The sequence below is a fragment of the Taurulus bubalis genome, assembly GCF_910589615.1.
Source record: "Taurulus bubalis genome assembly, chromosome: 3".
NCBI lineage: Eukaryota > Metazoa > Chordata > Actinopteri > Perciformes > Cottidae > Taurulus > Taurulus bubalis.
The window spans coordinates 27,065,128-27,080,081 of record NC_136591.1 but is presented as its reverse complement, the minus strand read 5'-3'; the positions used below and the strand labels follow the sequence as shown (position 1 = coordinate 27,080,081).

The window sequence follows — 14,954 nt, the reverse complement described above, 5'->3', positions numbered from 1 at the left end:
CTTTGCTAAAATGCCCATAATTGCGTTTATTAATTGCATATTCAATTATCCAATAAAAGGCCTCCGTCAGCATTCAGCTGATTAAACTCATCAATCTCCTCTATTAAATTAACAGCGTTAAGAAATGGGAACAAGGGACCAAGTGCTTGTGGGCATTTTTTAACAACTCTTATCTTTTAGCAACAGTTGGCTTCTTGTCTACATTGCTAGACAGTTAAGTCTTTTTAAACACTTCTCCAAATGTTTTAGAGTGAATAAGTAAGCAAACAATTTAAATTTAAATGTATTTAACTTGGTTTCTTTAGCAGTCTCTTAATATGCTTAAGCAGGGCACAATTACCCTGTCGAAAGTGAGGAGGGCCTAATACTCCGCTGGAGAACCCATTTTAATCATTGTGCCAGCATGATTGATTTGCACCATTTGCAGTTGATCGGACAGGTAGTAAAGGAGAATGGAATGAATTAAAGTGCTGGGCTGGACTTTACCTTATCTCTCAGGAGAGGAAGGGCATTTATATATCCTCAATTGCCTCATTTTGAGTAACTTTTTATTGTTTTTTTTCTTTGCATTTTGTTGGCAGACTTGCATCCTGACCGTGTGTAGCCCTGCTTGTTGAGTACAGTTTTTGTTAAAGTTCAAGTACATGGCTTACTAATACACGTTACAGATTTAGGGTACACTATCGTGGAATATGTTTCCACTACACCTCAACAGCATAAACCATCAAAGCTCCTATGATCAATATATTTGTATTAACAATAACATCAATACATGTATGTGAAAAGAACTCACAGATAAATATCATCTAAATCTGAAGTTCCTTTTACCTCGACGAAGCATTTTAGTATTTCAGCTCATGGTTTTGGCGTTACTGTTTTGATTAATTCTCACTGCTCTCATCAGCCTCGTCTCCAGCCACAGGATGCAGCTCTTTTAGCAAATAAATTCTCAAAAACAATTGTTCAACAAAGACATTAATGAATAACTGTTAATAATTTGCATTGGGAATTGAAAATATTCCTTTTTGCCAGAAGCAACAAAAAATGTTTCTTCATTGGACTAAACTCCTTGAAAGATCATTGCAGTGGCAGCAACGTTATCAAATAAACATATCCAATACATATTTTCGATAAATAAACTAACTATGTTGTACTAGAAACTGGTATTATTTAACTGTACTTTACTATTTTATTCGTCTGACACATGGCCCTGTTGGTATTTTACTTATTTAAACATGGCTCAGGCTGGAAGCAGTAGATTAGCAGAGCATGTCGATAAGTGTGATCTTAACAACAACAACTACATATCAGTAGCTGTTGGCTATTCCAAGATAACTGTGGGTGTTTAGGGGAAAGGTGCAAATATAATGTTTGTACTAAGTCACACTGAGGCTTCTTTTGGAGCCGTGTAACTGTATGGAGTTGCAAAATCGAATTTGGGTCAAACATTTGCCTTCACTAAAAACATAGTTAATTTTGTATTAATTTTTTATTCATCTGTGTCTTGACTGATTTGTAATTTCTTTGAATGTGAGTGAACCCTATTTTCAAAAGTCTCCTTAAGTCACAGTCACGTGCTGTTCTGATGTTTACAACTGGTATATTGTAGTGTTCCTTTCCGCAGGCTTATATTTCCTCCTGAAAATTAGGGGTGCGGTAATATTGCGGTGAGGCTGAGATTGCAGGGTTTTGAGAGCGGGAAAGAGGGATGTTTGGCAGAGCTCGGAAAGTAGCGGTGTTGTGATGGTACCTTATCTCCACCACTGCACAGGGCACACGGTGATAAGAGTTTGCTGTCTTACTACGGTACCCCAAAATCACAGACATGGACACAATCATTTCGATACACACGTGCACAAACAACCAAGGTCGCAGTCCCTCATCAATTTTTGTGGGATTGACAGGAGCCTTGTCTTCCTCTGGTCTTCACAAATCACAGAGGCCCAAACCGTATTCGGATTAGCCAGTGCGAAAAACTAGTGAAGCATAGGAAAGACATAGTGGTCCTTTTCATCTTTGACATAGACGGCCATGTCTTATCACTCGAAAGCCACCTGGGATTTTATTAAAAAAAGTTTTTTCATAAAGCTGTACATCTGTTTGATATTTACCTTTCATGCTCTCATCCTCTGAAAAGTGTGTCCTTGTTTGTCACTCTGATAATGTGTGTACAAGTGTGAAATATCTCTCAAAAGACTCATTTGAGTGTTGGGGAAAGGTCTTTGGAGAGGTTGCCTGTCTGAACTGCAAGGATACCCAATGGTTGGATGACAGACAGAGGCTGTTTCTAGCAGAGGGAATTACCCGGCACTTCTGTGTCTTTGTTGTGTCTCTTTGGAGCCACTTAACAGTAAATGATGATATGCTGTCATACATTTCAACATCTATTGTAATAGTATCAATAATACAGTATTTATCAAACTCGGGGCTGTGTGATATGGTTATTTATATGATTGTCACAATATTAAAGGAAGTGTATTTAACATCAGAATGTTAATATAGTAGTAAACAACTATTTGCTCTGTAGAGATACAGCGGAGTAATGTCTACCTGAGCAGAGAATGGAGTCACTCTCCCTCCTTGTCTGTTGTTATTCCCTTGATTTCGCTTCCCCTTGCCTTGTGTGCTCTTAGTGCATGTTGGTGCATGTTGGTGCATGTGAGCGTGTCCCACTGGTTAGCTCACGGTTTCTGCTCTGCAACGCTCTCATACGGCGGTTACAGCTGATAACGTCGTCCCAACAGACAGCGTCGTCTTGGTTGGTAGCACCCACCCTCCGGTTCCCCTTCTGATAAACAGTTAGTTCTGTCAGCACTTTTTAACGTAGTTTGCACAGTTAGCACTGACGGCACCATTGCCTATGAGCCGTCAGATCACCTTCACCATGTTGAGAGCCGTTAGGAGGCAATCGAAAGGTTCTTAGTCTCGGGTCTTGTCGCTTTGATCAAGACCGGGCCTCAAAGTTCATTTGTGTCCTCGGAAACAGAAGTTAACAAAGTCAAAGTCGCTGATTTGGAACTTTTAATCAACTCAAGACAATTAATTACAACAATTCAGCACAAGATGTATACAAAATCACACTGCTTTCTGCTAAAAGTTTAGAAACAAAATCAGTGCTGAAACCAAACCATTCATTTCCATTAATAGGAGTGTTGGTGTCTTTTCATTGTAATTTGAATATGTTTGGATTTTGGAGTGTTCAATCAAGCAATTTAAAGATGTGTTTTTGGCACAAAATGATTAATTGACTGAAAAAAAACAAATCGGTTGATTTATTGAATTTGACAATATTTGTTGTTGTAGCCTTAGATAGCATTGAATGATCATCCGGGCCTAAAGCAAATGTTCAGAGATTTTGCTATGCACGCTTTAGGATCTGTGAATCACAAAACAGAGTCAAAGTCTGTAAATATTTTCACAGCAGCAGCCATTTGAGTTCCTTTTTTTTATCCGGTTGTAATCAGGCGTCTCTGTTTTATCCAACAGGGATGTTGTTGTTTGTGCTCACGCAAGCTGCTATCTGTGATTTGCAGGAAGAAATTATTGTGACGCAAGTAAACTGATATCAGAATATTTTACCTGCTAAACTCATTATGCAAATAATATATGTGAATAAACAACATCTCCACACTTAATGTGATCCCTTTCAAAGCCCAATTCAAGCCACCAACAAATCTGTCAGTGTAAAACAACAAACTGATGAAAAAGCAAGAAGTTGGTTTCTGCCGGCAGTTGTCCTCGCAGCTTAGTTCCCACCCTCCTTTTCTTATCTGGACTCCACATACACACCTCTTTTCCTCTTCTTCAATCGCCTCTCATTTACTTTATCTCTCATGGTCCACTCTCTGAGCCACCTGCCTTTTATGCTTCCTCCTTGTGAGCAGGTAGGAAATCATTGGAACGGAGCAAACCATTTATTAGCAAGTGTGATTTAATTTATCTTCAGTGGGATGCTCCATTTCAATGCAAGGGTACTTTTGTCCACAGGACCCTGTGTGGAATTGTCATTGCAGTGGTCTAAACTTAACTTAACAGCAACTTAGTTCCTGAAATTAGCTTTGTTAGTTTGAAATTAGAACAAAAAGTACATCTCAAGGCCTGTGAGCAGCAGACTGTTACTTTCCACCCTCTTGCCCTGCTATTTCTTCCCACATCTTTGTATCTCTCCAGATGGTACGTATACGCGATCCCAATGAACCCAGCATGTTTGACATCTGCCGCTCAGTCAATGTTGTGTGCATGACTACAAAACAGAATCTTTGGCGTCTCATTTTAGCTGCACTCGTCTGTTGGATGAGTCTGACAAGTGTGAGACTTTATCAAAGCAAGTCGTCCCATCTAATTAACTTTCCTCACAGCATCTTCGACTACATTGCCTCCTCACAAAGCAATCTCACACTTCGATAGGCAATGAAGTTCCCCAGGGGTCACACTTATGTTAAAACCAGAATAATTATATCGTTACATGCCATGCTTACTCCCCTATTTTGTTTTTTAATCCGGCTGTGGCGAGGATGACTCGTTGACATGAGGTTAAGAAAGGTGTGATTTCTTATTTTTATTATTTTTTGCCCATATAAGGACTTTGAATGTGTGTAGATGGCTACATGTGTCGTAATGTGTCTATGTATCGCAGTGTGAGCCTTCAGTATAAGAAGATGACTACGATATGTGGTATAACTAGCCGACTCGGTAATGATGATTCCTGCAGCGTTATTGCTCCAAGCAACTCACTTTACTCTGCAGATCACTCAGCTAATTTCACAGCGACCCCTAAGAAATGCTCTATCTGACCCTGCACTATTCAGGGTGCAGGGTCTTCTCCTTCAATCGCCGCTCTGTTTACAGCATTCTCACTCCTGCTGTCACTCCTGACATAGCTGCTCTTTGGCTCTTATCTCTGACTTTTCCGCTTTATACGGGAAGACTCCGCAATCACCTAATTAGAAGAAGAAAAGAAGAAGAAATTATCCTTTATTAATCCCCTTGGGGAAATTCTTCTCTGCATTTGGCCCATCCCTGGATGGGGGGCAGTGGGCAGCCCTGTGGGGCACCCAGGGAGCAGTTGGGGGTTCGGTGTCTTGCTCAGGGACACTTCGACATGTGAGCTATGGGGGACTGGGGATGGAGCCGGCTACCTTGTGGTTGCGGGACGACCACTCATCCCCCTGAGCTACAGCCGCCCTAATTAGCCGCAGAGAGTGTTGTTTATCTCGTCCATAAGTTGAAAATAAACATCTGCTTGTCTTCTTTTGCCATATAAGTGGGGGAGGCAATCACAAGTGTCTCTTTCAGGGAGAAAAGGAAATTTGGAGCTGATTTAAACAGATTTAGTTGATTGGGGGGTATTTCTGTGGGGGGAGCAGCACTCTGGATACAACACCTTGTTCAGCAGGTTCACTTGGAGTTCACTGGTCCTGACGAATGGTAAATGGACTGTACTTGTATACCGCTTTTCTAGTCTTCCAACAACTCAATGTGCTTTAACACTACATTCACACCCTAATGAGAGGGGCTACCATCCAAGGTGCCACCAGCCCATCAGGACTATCTAACCATTTATACCCATTCATACACCACAGGAACAGCCTGCGGGAGCAATTTGGGGTAAAGTGTCTTTCCACATTGACATGAACTAGGGGACGGGGATCGAGCCGCCGATCCTCTAATTAAAGGACAACCAGACAAGATAAAGAGATAAACATACACATACCTGTAGAGGGAATAGATGAATGACCCGTTTCTCAAATGCACTTTCTTTCTCATTGAGATGGCTCGTTCTGTCTTCTATGACTGCAAAACAGTGGACTGGATAACACAAACTGTATTTTCTATTATAATGACTACAAAGTAAAAAAAATACATTTGTTTTTAGTAACACTAATGTTTTCATATAAATGGAACGCACTTCAACCCATTGCTTTGCATTTCTCCTGCAGGTGCTACGGTCCGAATTGAAGGAACGCGAGTACTTGGTGATCAGTACGTTGGACCAAGCCCGGATGTTTCTCGCTGACCAGCCCATCGAGGGTCCCGGAGAGCCACGCAAGAACTTGCAGCCAAAAACAGGCACGTTTACACTCTCCTTAAAATCTACATACTCCCTTATATAATAGACACTTTGTGTATAAACTATAGTGTGTCTTATGTAGGGTTGCACAACTGTAATGAATGCCTCTATAAAATGCAACTTATTGAATTTTGGGATTGTTACTAGAAAGGTAACATCCTATGGACAATACTTTTTCCCTTGTGAAAATGGCGGAGGGTAAAAATAGTGCTCTATACTTTACGATTACATGTTCAGGTTCTTACACCCCATAGGTCACCAGAATGTCATCGTAGACTTCTTGTTAATTATCTTGGAGTACCAGATCAACATGATGTCTGATTCAGTACACGCTGTACCAAAGATCACTCAGACAAGCACAGCAGGCCTGTCTGGTTGTCTTTAAATCAAACATACAGACTTATTTGTGCCAGTGTTGAGGTTAAGTGCTCTAAAAACACCATTCACTAAGGTCTGAGCTAGTGGTGATGCCAATATCTATACCCGAGAATAAAATATGCACAGACTCATTCAGCATTCCTGCTCTGTTTCTGTCGGATGCTCCATTGAAGTTGTGTTTAAGTCAGCACATTTCCCTTCAAACTAAAACTCCACTGTGTAAATAATTAAACCCTCCCAAGGGGCTGTGTAGGGGTGTGGCAAGACTTCAGAGTGCATTCCGATAGGCTTGTTGTCTATGATCTTTGATACAGATATCAAAGCGTCGCCTCATTGTATAAATACATAAAAAGCTGATCTAAGTTGAGATGCTGTACTTGTTGTTTTACCAGTGGAGATGGGATTATGTATATAGTGACACTGCAACTTCAGTTGTCTTGCATTCTCTCTTTTAGTAATTTAGTTTGGTCTCTTTGACTTTTATTGTTTTGTTTGTACCCCACATTCTAAATTACACAAGACAGACAGCTTCACATTGTGTGTATCTGTATGAGGTATGAGTGCTTCTCCCAGATGTCTGCTGTGTGTGTGTGTGCGTGCGTGCGTGTGCGAGGAGGGGAGAAAGGGAATAAGAGCGGTGGATGGTAATCCTGTCACTGCCCCGGAGAGGAGACCTTAGACCTCATAAAAGCTGCTCATCTTTCTTTCTAGTTAAAATGGGTATTTGGGGAACAGTTTTCTCTTCTGCCAATTTTGTATTCTTCCTCTCTGTCTGTATCCTCTGATATATCATACATATTCTATCCTCTGTGTCTCTCACCCTTTCTTTTTTTTTATTATCTCCCTTGGTTTCCTTGTGCCTTGGCTGCCGTCACTTCCACCCTCACTGTGATTGAGATCCTTGTTTTGTATTACCTCCTGCACTTCTCTTCTCCCTTCTCCTGTTGAGTGTTCCTTATTGCGCAGGCTGAAATCAAATGAAAGGAAAGTTATATACAAGAAGAGGGGAAATTCCCAAAATCGATATCCAGTACCTTAAGATGTAATTTAAAAAAACTTCCAGCGTTCTATATTTTATAATTCCTATATCTTATAAAGACTGACTGGAGAATGTGTCTCTTCTTTAAATTGTAACTTGTATTTAAAAGTACATAAATGGAAAAAATGTTATCAGAATATTGAATGACTTTCTGAAATAGAAAATACTCATTTGGATGCAAGGAGGACATTCTATTTTAAAGGTTGGAGAAAGATATTCCTGCTTTCCATGTAGTGGTATGGAAACTAAGTATATATGTAAGAGTAATGAAAACTGTCTTTGTTAGGAAAATAACTTCTCTCCTAACCTGTCTTTTCTCTTCTCTTCCTCCAGACCTCACCCCAGAGGAGAAGGCTCGAGGGTTAGCCCGGGCCATCCGCAAGCAGACAGGCGAGGTGAGGGAGCGATGGGAGCGTCTGAAAGGACACATGGGTGGCTGGCAGAGTCAGGTGGAGCGAGCCTTGGAGCGACTCCAGGAGCTGCAGAGCTCCATGGACCAGCTCGACCTGCGGCTGACTCAGGCGGAGGAGACCAAAGCCACCTGGCAGCCTGTGGGGGATCTGCTCATCGACTCTCTGCAGGACCACATTGACAAGACCATGGTGAGTCAGACCGACAGCGCTCCTGCCAAAGCATCTTAATCATCAAGACATCATGTCAGGAGTTACACACTCCACCGCTCTGTTCATCCTTACAGCATGCAGCACCGAATCAACTCGGATACATCCAGTCTTTCTTGCAGGATCTCATAGAAGACCAACTGATTTAACAGTAAAGTTGGTGCTGCCAATTGGGATTTGACTCAGTAGTATAAGCCAAAACTGCACATCCAGGAAATAAGTCTCACTTATCATTTCCCACCTTCCCCATTTTATTTTTCAGAGCAAAATGCCACTTGATTTGATGATGTACTTGGTTTGATGAGTCTTGTTTGTTTGCAAATGTCACTCATGTGTGAGGGCGTCTTTTCCCAAGGTCACCTGGCCAAAAAAAGCAAGCAGCACATTTAGTTTACAGGCAGAAGGATTACTTCCTAATGAACAGTAAACAATAACTACACTGTGAAAAAAAGGAAAAACAGTGGCAGTAAAATAGTCAAATTAAAATGATAGTCTCTGACACCACCACGTATTAATGATTGCCTCTCAGTGGTATGGACAGTCTGGCCATTTATAGCGCTTTATATCCACGTTGTGTAAGCATCCACTGTGAATAAATCTATTTATGAACAGTGGAAACACTTGTCTACAGTATCTGACACACACAAAGTACCTAGGCATCAAGTTTATGTTGATGTTATAGTAGAGACTTAAAATGGTTATTATAGCACAACAAAACATAATTTAAAACTTGATTTATCTCCAATTCGACTTCATGAGTTCAACACAGTAAACATGGAAAAGTTAAACAGCAGCTAGGAGGAAACAGAAGATAATCAATGTTCTGTGCATCAGGAACTCAATTATTATTATTGTCAAAGCACAAGCATCACAATTATAGTAATGAAACAGCCTACGTTTATAGTCATAATACAGTTACAATAAAAAAAAATCACCGTGTAACAACATATAACTTTCTGTTCAGACCTTCAGAGAGGAGACCGCCCCATTACGGCAGGATGTGAGAATCGTCAACGAGCTTTCTGCAGAGCTGACGCCGTTGGACATCCAACTGTCCTCCACTGCTTCCAGACAACTGGACCAGCTCAACATGAGATGGAAACTTCTACAGGTACTTGAAATCCTCCTAAAATCCTATGCAGATATTGGAGCAGACACATATTTCTTTCTTCCTTTCTCTTGGGTTCTCTCCCACTTTTCATCCTGCAGCATTTTGTCCACGCTTGCCTGAATGAATGCTGGTCAATACATCTTGATCCTCTTCCTTCCCGTTCCTTCATTCTTCTACTGCCTGCCTGAGTTTTTATCTCCTCTGTCTGTCTTTGTCTCTCTCTCCCCGTTTTTCCCGCTGTGTGCATGCTGATTTAACTTCGTTTCAGCCAGACACACAGGAGACTGAGAGCTGTCCCTCTACCGGTGTACCTGTTTTTATTAAACGCAGCCCAGTGCTCACTGCAACACTTTGTCTCTGCACATCAATGGCCACTATTCTCACAGAGCACCAGTCACATTGTTGGCTCTCCACGCATCCGAGTGTCTCGGTGTGATCTGCTGGGGGACTCGCGGAGTTGTTTGACTGCAGCATGTCTCAGCCCTAGAGGAAAAGCTGTGGAGTGTGTTTACAAGTCATCAGAAGGAATTTGGAAAGTGGAATCCTCTCCGTTAAGTCAGTTAAGTCTACAATTCAAGTCGACGAGCGCCTGAGTTGTGTCGGTTCTTTCAGACACGTTCTCCTTATCAAGCAATGTCCATTGTGCCTCTCTTTCCGTTTGTTTACGCTGTGTCCTCGTCAGGCCTAATTTACACATTAGCTCTGTTTTTCTTTCAGTGACAAGTTGTCTCATCGTTTCTATATCTATCGTACATTTGGAGAGAGAGGTGATGTGAAAATATTTTTCTCTATATTGACTGACTCGTTGCGCCTTTGAGATCCTTGACCAAGCTCAGTGGCCTGTGGCGCTCAGTGGCGGTAGAACTGAATGCAGGTCACACCGCCGAGCTGAGATGGCATCAATTCAAAAGACACCAAGCAGGCAATGATGGACCGTGATTTCAAAGACACTGTGATGGAAACTTTTACAGACTTCATTTTAAGTTTTTCTCTTATGCAGTCATGCGGCATTGTTGCTGAAGATAAATGAGTTGGGGGAGAAATAAACAGGAGTTATTTGTTGAGAAAAAATGAAACCTTGGATGGAAACCTTAAGTCATCCCTTTTTAAAGCGTTACACTGGGTAGCTGGGCTAATTTGTGGCCTTGTGATATTTCCCCTGTACTGGACAGACTCCCACTAATAGTCTTTCTGCCTGGAGAGTGAACATAACTCAAATACTGAGTCGGAGGAGGGCAAAGTTTCAGTGGTCTGCACACTTCTCTCTGTTGTCCGTTCACTTTATTTATTTCAGTCGGCAGGAAGGCGACAGCTTCACTAACAAGCCAGTCCTGGCTGTGCAGTTTGAGGATATGGTATTCATATGCAGACAGCTCCCATCTTCCTCTCTGTGGGACAGTTGCCATAATAGCCATTAGTGGCCAAAAAGAAACTGAGCTGTTGGCCTTTCTACGTCTATTTCCAAGATCCCTGTGTGGACAGCTGTAATCTGGCTGCCATACCACCTGGGGTGTGTGTGCGTGTGTTTGAGTGTCTCAATATTACAGACTGCCAATACTGTCTTGCTAGTCAGCCTCATGGAGCAAAGCAACACCACGACCACAGAGGGCACAGGTGCACTGCCTCAGAGGTCAATACACAGTTTTCACAAGGGTACAGGAGTGAGTGGGAGGATGCTAGCAAAGTTTAACTTTTTAGTTTTTGAAATACAGTTTTGTAATAATGAAGAGTATATAAGGATACATAAATCTCTGGTATTTTTGCACAGGACGTTTTGGATTCTTGTCCTGGTCGTGATCATATTCAGGATATTATGATGTTTTACATGATGAGATATCCCATACGTTTCGAAGTTTCTGTGTGTCATACCAACATGTTTTTGAATACAGAATATCGCAATAAGTATTTGTTAGAATATCATCCTACCTTGCCAGATATCTGCTTATGGAGATGTTTCCTGTTGAAGGCAGGATATGATGTTTATATTTGCAAACACATTACTTGATCATGACAGAGTATCTCCGGGACGCGCCGGCGTCATTTGTTGCCTGAGTCGTTATGTTTTCGGGACAGAACTGTCCTGTTCTCGTGAAAGCGATATCTCAGTAACGCCTCGAGGGAATTTCTTCAACTTCCTAATGCTTTGCAAAAACACTTTTCTGAAGCACCAGGAACAGAAGGGTGAGTTTGTGACAATATTTGGTCAGATACTGAATTGGTTACACTAATCTTGGGTGCCCACTTAAAAAATGATGATTGTATAGATCTTCTGTGATGCCGGGTTGAAGATGTGTGCGAAGCATCCCTGTTTTAGAATTTGTAGCTTCTTTGCTGCAACATCCAATTTTGAAGCATAAATATGGTCATGGCTCTAACTTTGTTCCATCATAAACAGTTTATTGGCCGTAAGGTGAAATGATCTTTGAATAATTTTTTTTCTCAATGAACTTACACATTAATAGACGTACAGCAATACAATAGGACTGACTGGCGTAGGCATACAACCATGAGGCTATAATTCTAGTCATCAATGCAGCTATCCACTCCGGCAACGTAATGGTTCACAACAATGACCTTGAGAAGTTTATTTTCTTCTGACTTTAACGCGCAACTATCCACTGTTGTTCTTTTGAAACTCGTCTGAATGCTCTGCAGTAGTGTTACTTCCATTGTAAATATTGATGGAGGAATGTCGCCGCTGCTGATGTGCTGCTTTTGCTGCACATCTGGTGTGGACAAGGTGTCACCAGGATACCTAGTGTGCATGTAATCACACTCTGTGTTAGCTGCCTGGGGTATCCAGGATAGAAACAATGGGGACGAGTTTTTGGAGCAAATTCTTCTCAGTTCAGTTCGTTAAAGTGATTTAAACTGTACTATGTAATTTCTAGACAGTGCTATACTCATTGCTAAACTGCTATACACAGGTAAATAACCGCATATATTAATTATAGACTCAAGATATTATGCAGTTTATGTTTATACCTCTAAAAGAAAAAAGAAAGTTCCTTGAGCAACTCTACTTTCAGCTTAATTGCACAGCAATTGAATTCATCCCGACATGAGGCCAACTCCAGCCACTGTAAAGCTCTATTTCTCGAAGTACAACTTTCAGGCCCACAACTGACTGTCTTCTCTCCTTTCTGTCTGTCCATCTTTCTGTCTGGTTGTTGTGTAGGTGGCGGTGGAGGACAGACTGAAGCTGCTTCAGGAAGCCCACAGGGACTTCGGCCCGTCCTCTCAACATTTCCTCTCCAGTAAGTACAGAGCCGGTGGGGAATTAGAAAGATATGTGGGGACTCGGTTCGTTTCCACTCAGTTACACTGTTTCACATCCCCCCTAATTTTCTCATGTCCCATCTTCTAATCTTTGGCCATATGCTTCACAGTCATGCATGCTTGGTGGATATGTGGGTGTGTGCGCTCGCACACACACACACACACATACAGGCAAACACAGTTTGCAGACGAGGCACTTCACTCTTGAATAATGCAGAGCTTAATTACAGCTCTCCACTGTCTCCCTTTAGCTTTCCCGCTCTTTGGAGTGGTCATTAGGAGAGAGAGAGAGAGTAACAGAGAGAGTTAGAGACAGAGCTATAGAGAGAAAAGATAAATGCACAAGTGTGAACATTAAACAAAGCAGCCAGACTCTCTCCCTCTTTCTAATGTCATTTTCTATAATCATGTGGCCATTAGTGTTCTTTCTGCTGCACCTGATTTGCTCTGCTGGCTGTCAGACACGGAGATAAAATGGACGGAGTGTGATTCAGAGGCAGGTGGTGAGCTCGGCCCGCCGTGCCTTGTCACCAATAGACATGAATTTACCAAGTAAGCCCTTGTGAGAGCTGAGCAGCGGCAGCAGTCAAAACAGCACTCGGTCTCTTCTTTCATCTTCCTGGCACTACGACACTATCTACTCCATCACACATTCGCTCTCATTACACTAGTAGCTTAATATTCCCTCGGGGATCAATAAAATACTGCGTCATTATCTTGCCTTCCATCTTGTATATCTCCCAATCTCGCTTAATCTCTTTCTCTTACTGTGTTTTCATCTCTCTATCTCAGCGTAGAGCTGTGTCAAGGAGGAGGGAAAGTGGGAGGGCGATAAATCAAGCAACATTTCTGCTCCGTATTCCCCTTAAGAGCCTCTCAAGTCTTCTATCTAGCTCATTTCAACAATGTATCAGCTTGTCATGTTTAACATGTCCTTTGTCTATCACTATGTATTGTTTCCTTTCCATTAAGTTTAACATAAACCTGGACACACAGCACCTTTTTCCCAACGGTATCTTTCTCTGTTGTTTAATTGATGTGTCTTCTCAAGCCCTATTGTCCCCTTATCATTATTATTATGGAAGTTTTAGAAATGAGATTTATATTCAAGTCAAGCCCCAAACACTAAATGGATTACTTTACTGCATTAGTAAAACTGTGCAATGTTTATTAAGATGGTGTTTCCATTCTGACCTTTTGTCTTTCTCTTCATCTTTTCTTTTTCTTTATCTTTGTCTTTCTCTCTCTGTCTGCAGCTTCTGTCCAGCTCCCCTGGCAACGTGCAGTATCTCAGAATAAGGTTCCATATTACATCAAGTAAGTGTCAAAAAATGGCTTCGATAGCCATCTTTGTGTGTCTTAATTGTAAGCGCGAGTGTGTGTGTGTGTGTGTGTGTGTGTGAGAGACAGTGATTATTTTATAGTGATTGGTATTCAAGGCAGAGCAGTCAGGGTATTCTCTGTAAAAATGCTGTATTTATACCTTTCATCTTTAGTAATGGTTTCAGATGTGTTTTGTTTGTGAACCAAGGCATTGTCTATTTGTCTTCCCCGGGTGAATGTCTTTGAGTTGTGAGCACTTAAATTGAAGAGGGATTTTCTTGTCTCATTGTTTTTGAATTTTTAGAGGTCAAACTAAGAAGTATTTTTTAAATAAAAGCAAAGGTTCGGACATCTTTTGATTCATTTGTGACTGCTGTTAGAGTCTTGATCCCCAGGTTGGGAACTGCTGTCCTATAATTGAGATAACAGCTACTATAGACCTGAAGAGTTTGTAAAAATGGCAGTTAATTCTATCAGAACAAGCCCAATTATACTAAATATTCATATGATCTTTGACTTTCACTGGCATCTTTGGAAGGTAAATGGATTGGTATGTAGATTTCCAACTGCTATATCCTCCTCTAGGTAGACTGAATGTGGGCAGCTGGGTGCAGATAGAGATGATTTTTCATTTTTATTTAGCATTTCAATGTTCATAGTTGACAGTAAAATAGCTCATTGTCTTTTCTCTCTAATGCTTTTCAACTTTTTCACATTAAAGTTCTGACCTCTAGTGACCTCTCACATACATCACTCACGAGTGGTCGGGTAGCCATTGTTCCATGTGCATTCTATGCACGTACATCATTTGTAATACTCACAATTAGAAGCTTCGTTCAGCCCATTAGCGTCTGTGTGCGTGTGTGTGCGTGTGTGTGTGTGTGTGTGTGTGTGTGTGTGTGCGTGTGTGTGTGTGTGCGTGTGTGTGTGCGTGTTTAAAATTCCAGCCTGCATGTTTCACGTGCACATTTCTCATTCAGTCAAACATTTGCACTTCCTTTTGAATTGATGAATACCTGGCTGAGTCTCTGGGCAGCCTTCCACACTGTTGTAATCGTGACTAGAACAACTTTCGCTTGACGTCTTGCAAGCCCAAACAGCAGGTTTCTATTAAACCAGCTAGAGAGAATATCT

At 41.4% G+C, this 14,954-nt stretch overlaps 1 protein-coding gene across 1 annotated transcript in view; it reads left to right on the top strand.

The window, feature by feature from the left end:
- The window catches only part of utrn (utrophin), a gene marked incomplete at its 5' end in the record, with an annotated part of 158,691 nt that overhangs the window by 96,251 nt on the left and 47,486 nt on the right, over positions 1-14,954 (top strand). The window contains 5 exons of the mRNA XM_079215612.1: positions 5,940-6,069; positions 7,821-8,089; positions 9,072-9,218; positions 12,397-12,475; positions 13,754-13,814. Coding sequence (XP_079071738.1) covers positions 5,940-6,069; positions 7,821-8,089; positions 9,072-9,218; positions 12,397-12,475; positions 13,754-13,814 — 686 coding nt within the window. The remainder of the gene's footprint in view (positions 1-5,939; positions 6,070-7,820; positions 8,090-9,071; positions 9,219-12,396; positions 12,476-13,753; positions 13,815-14,954) is intronic.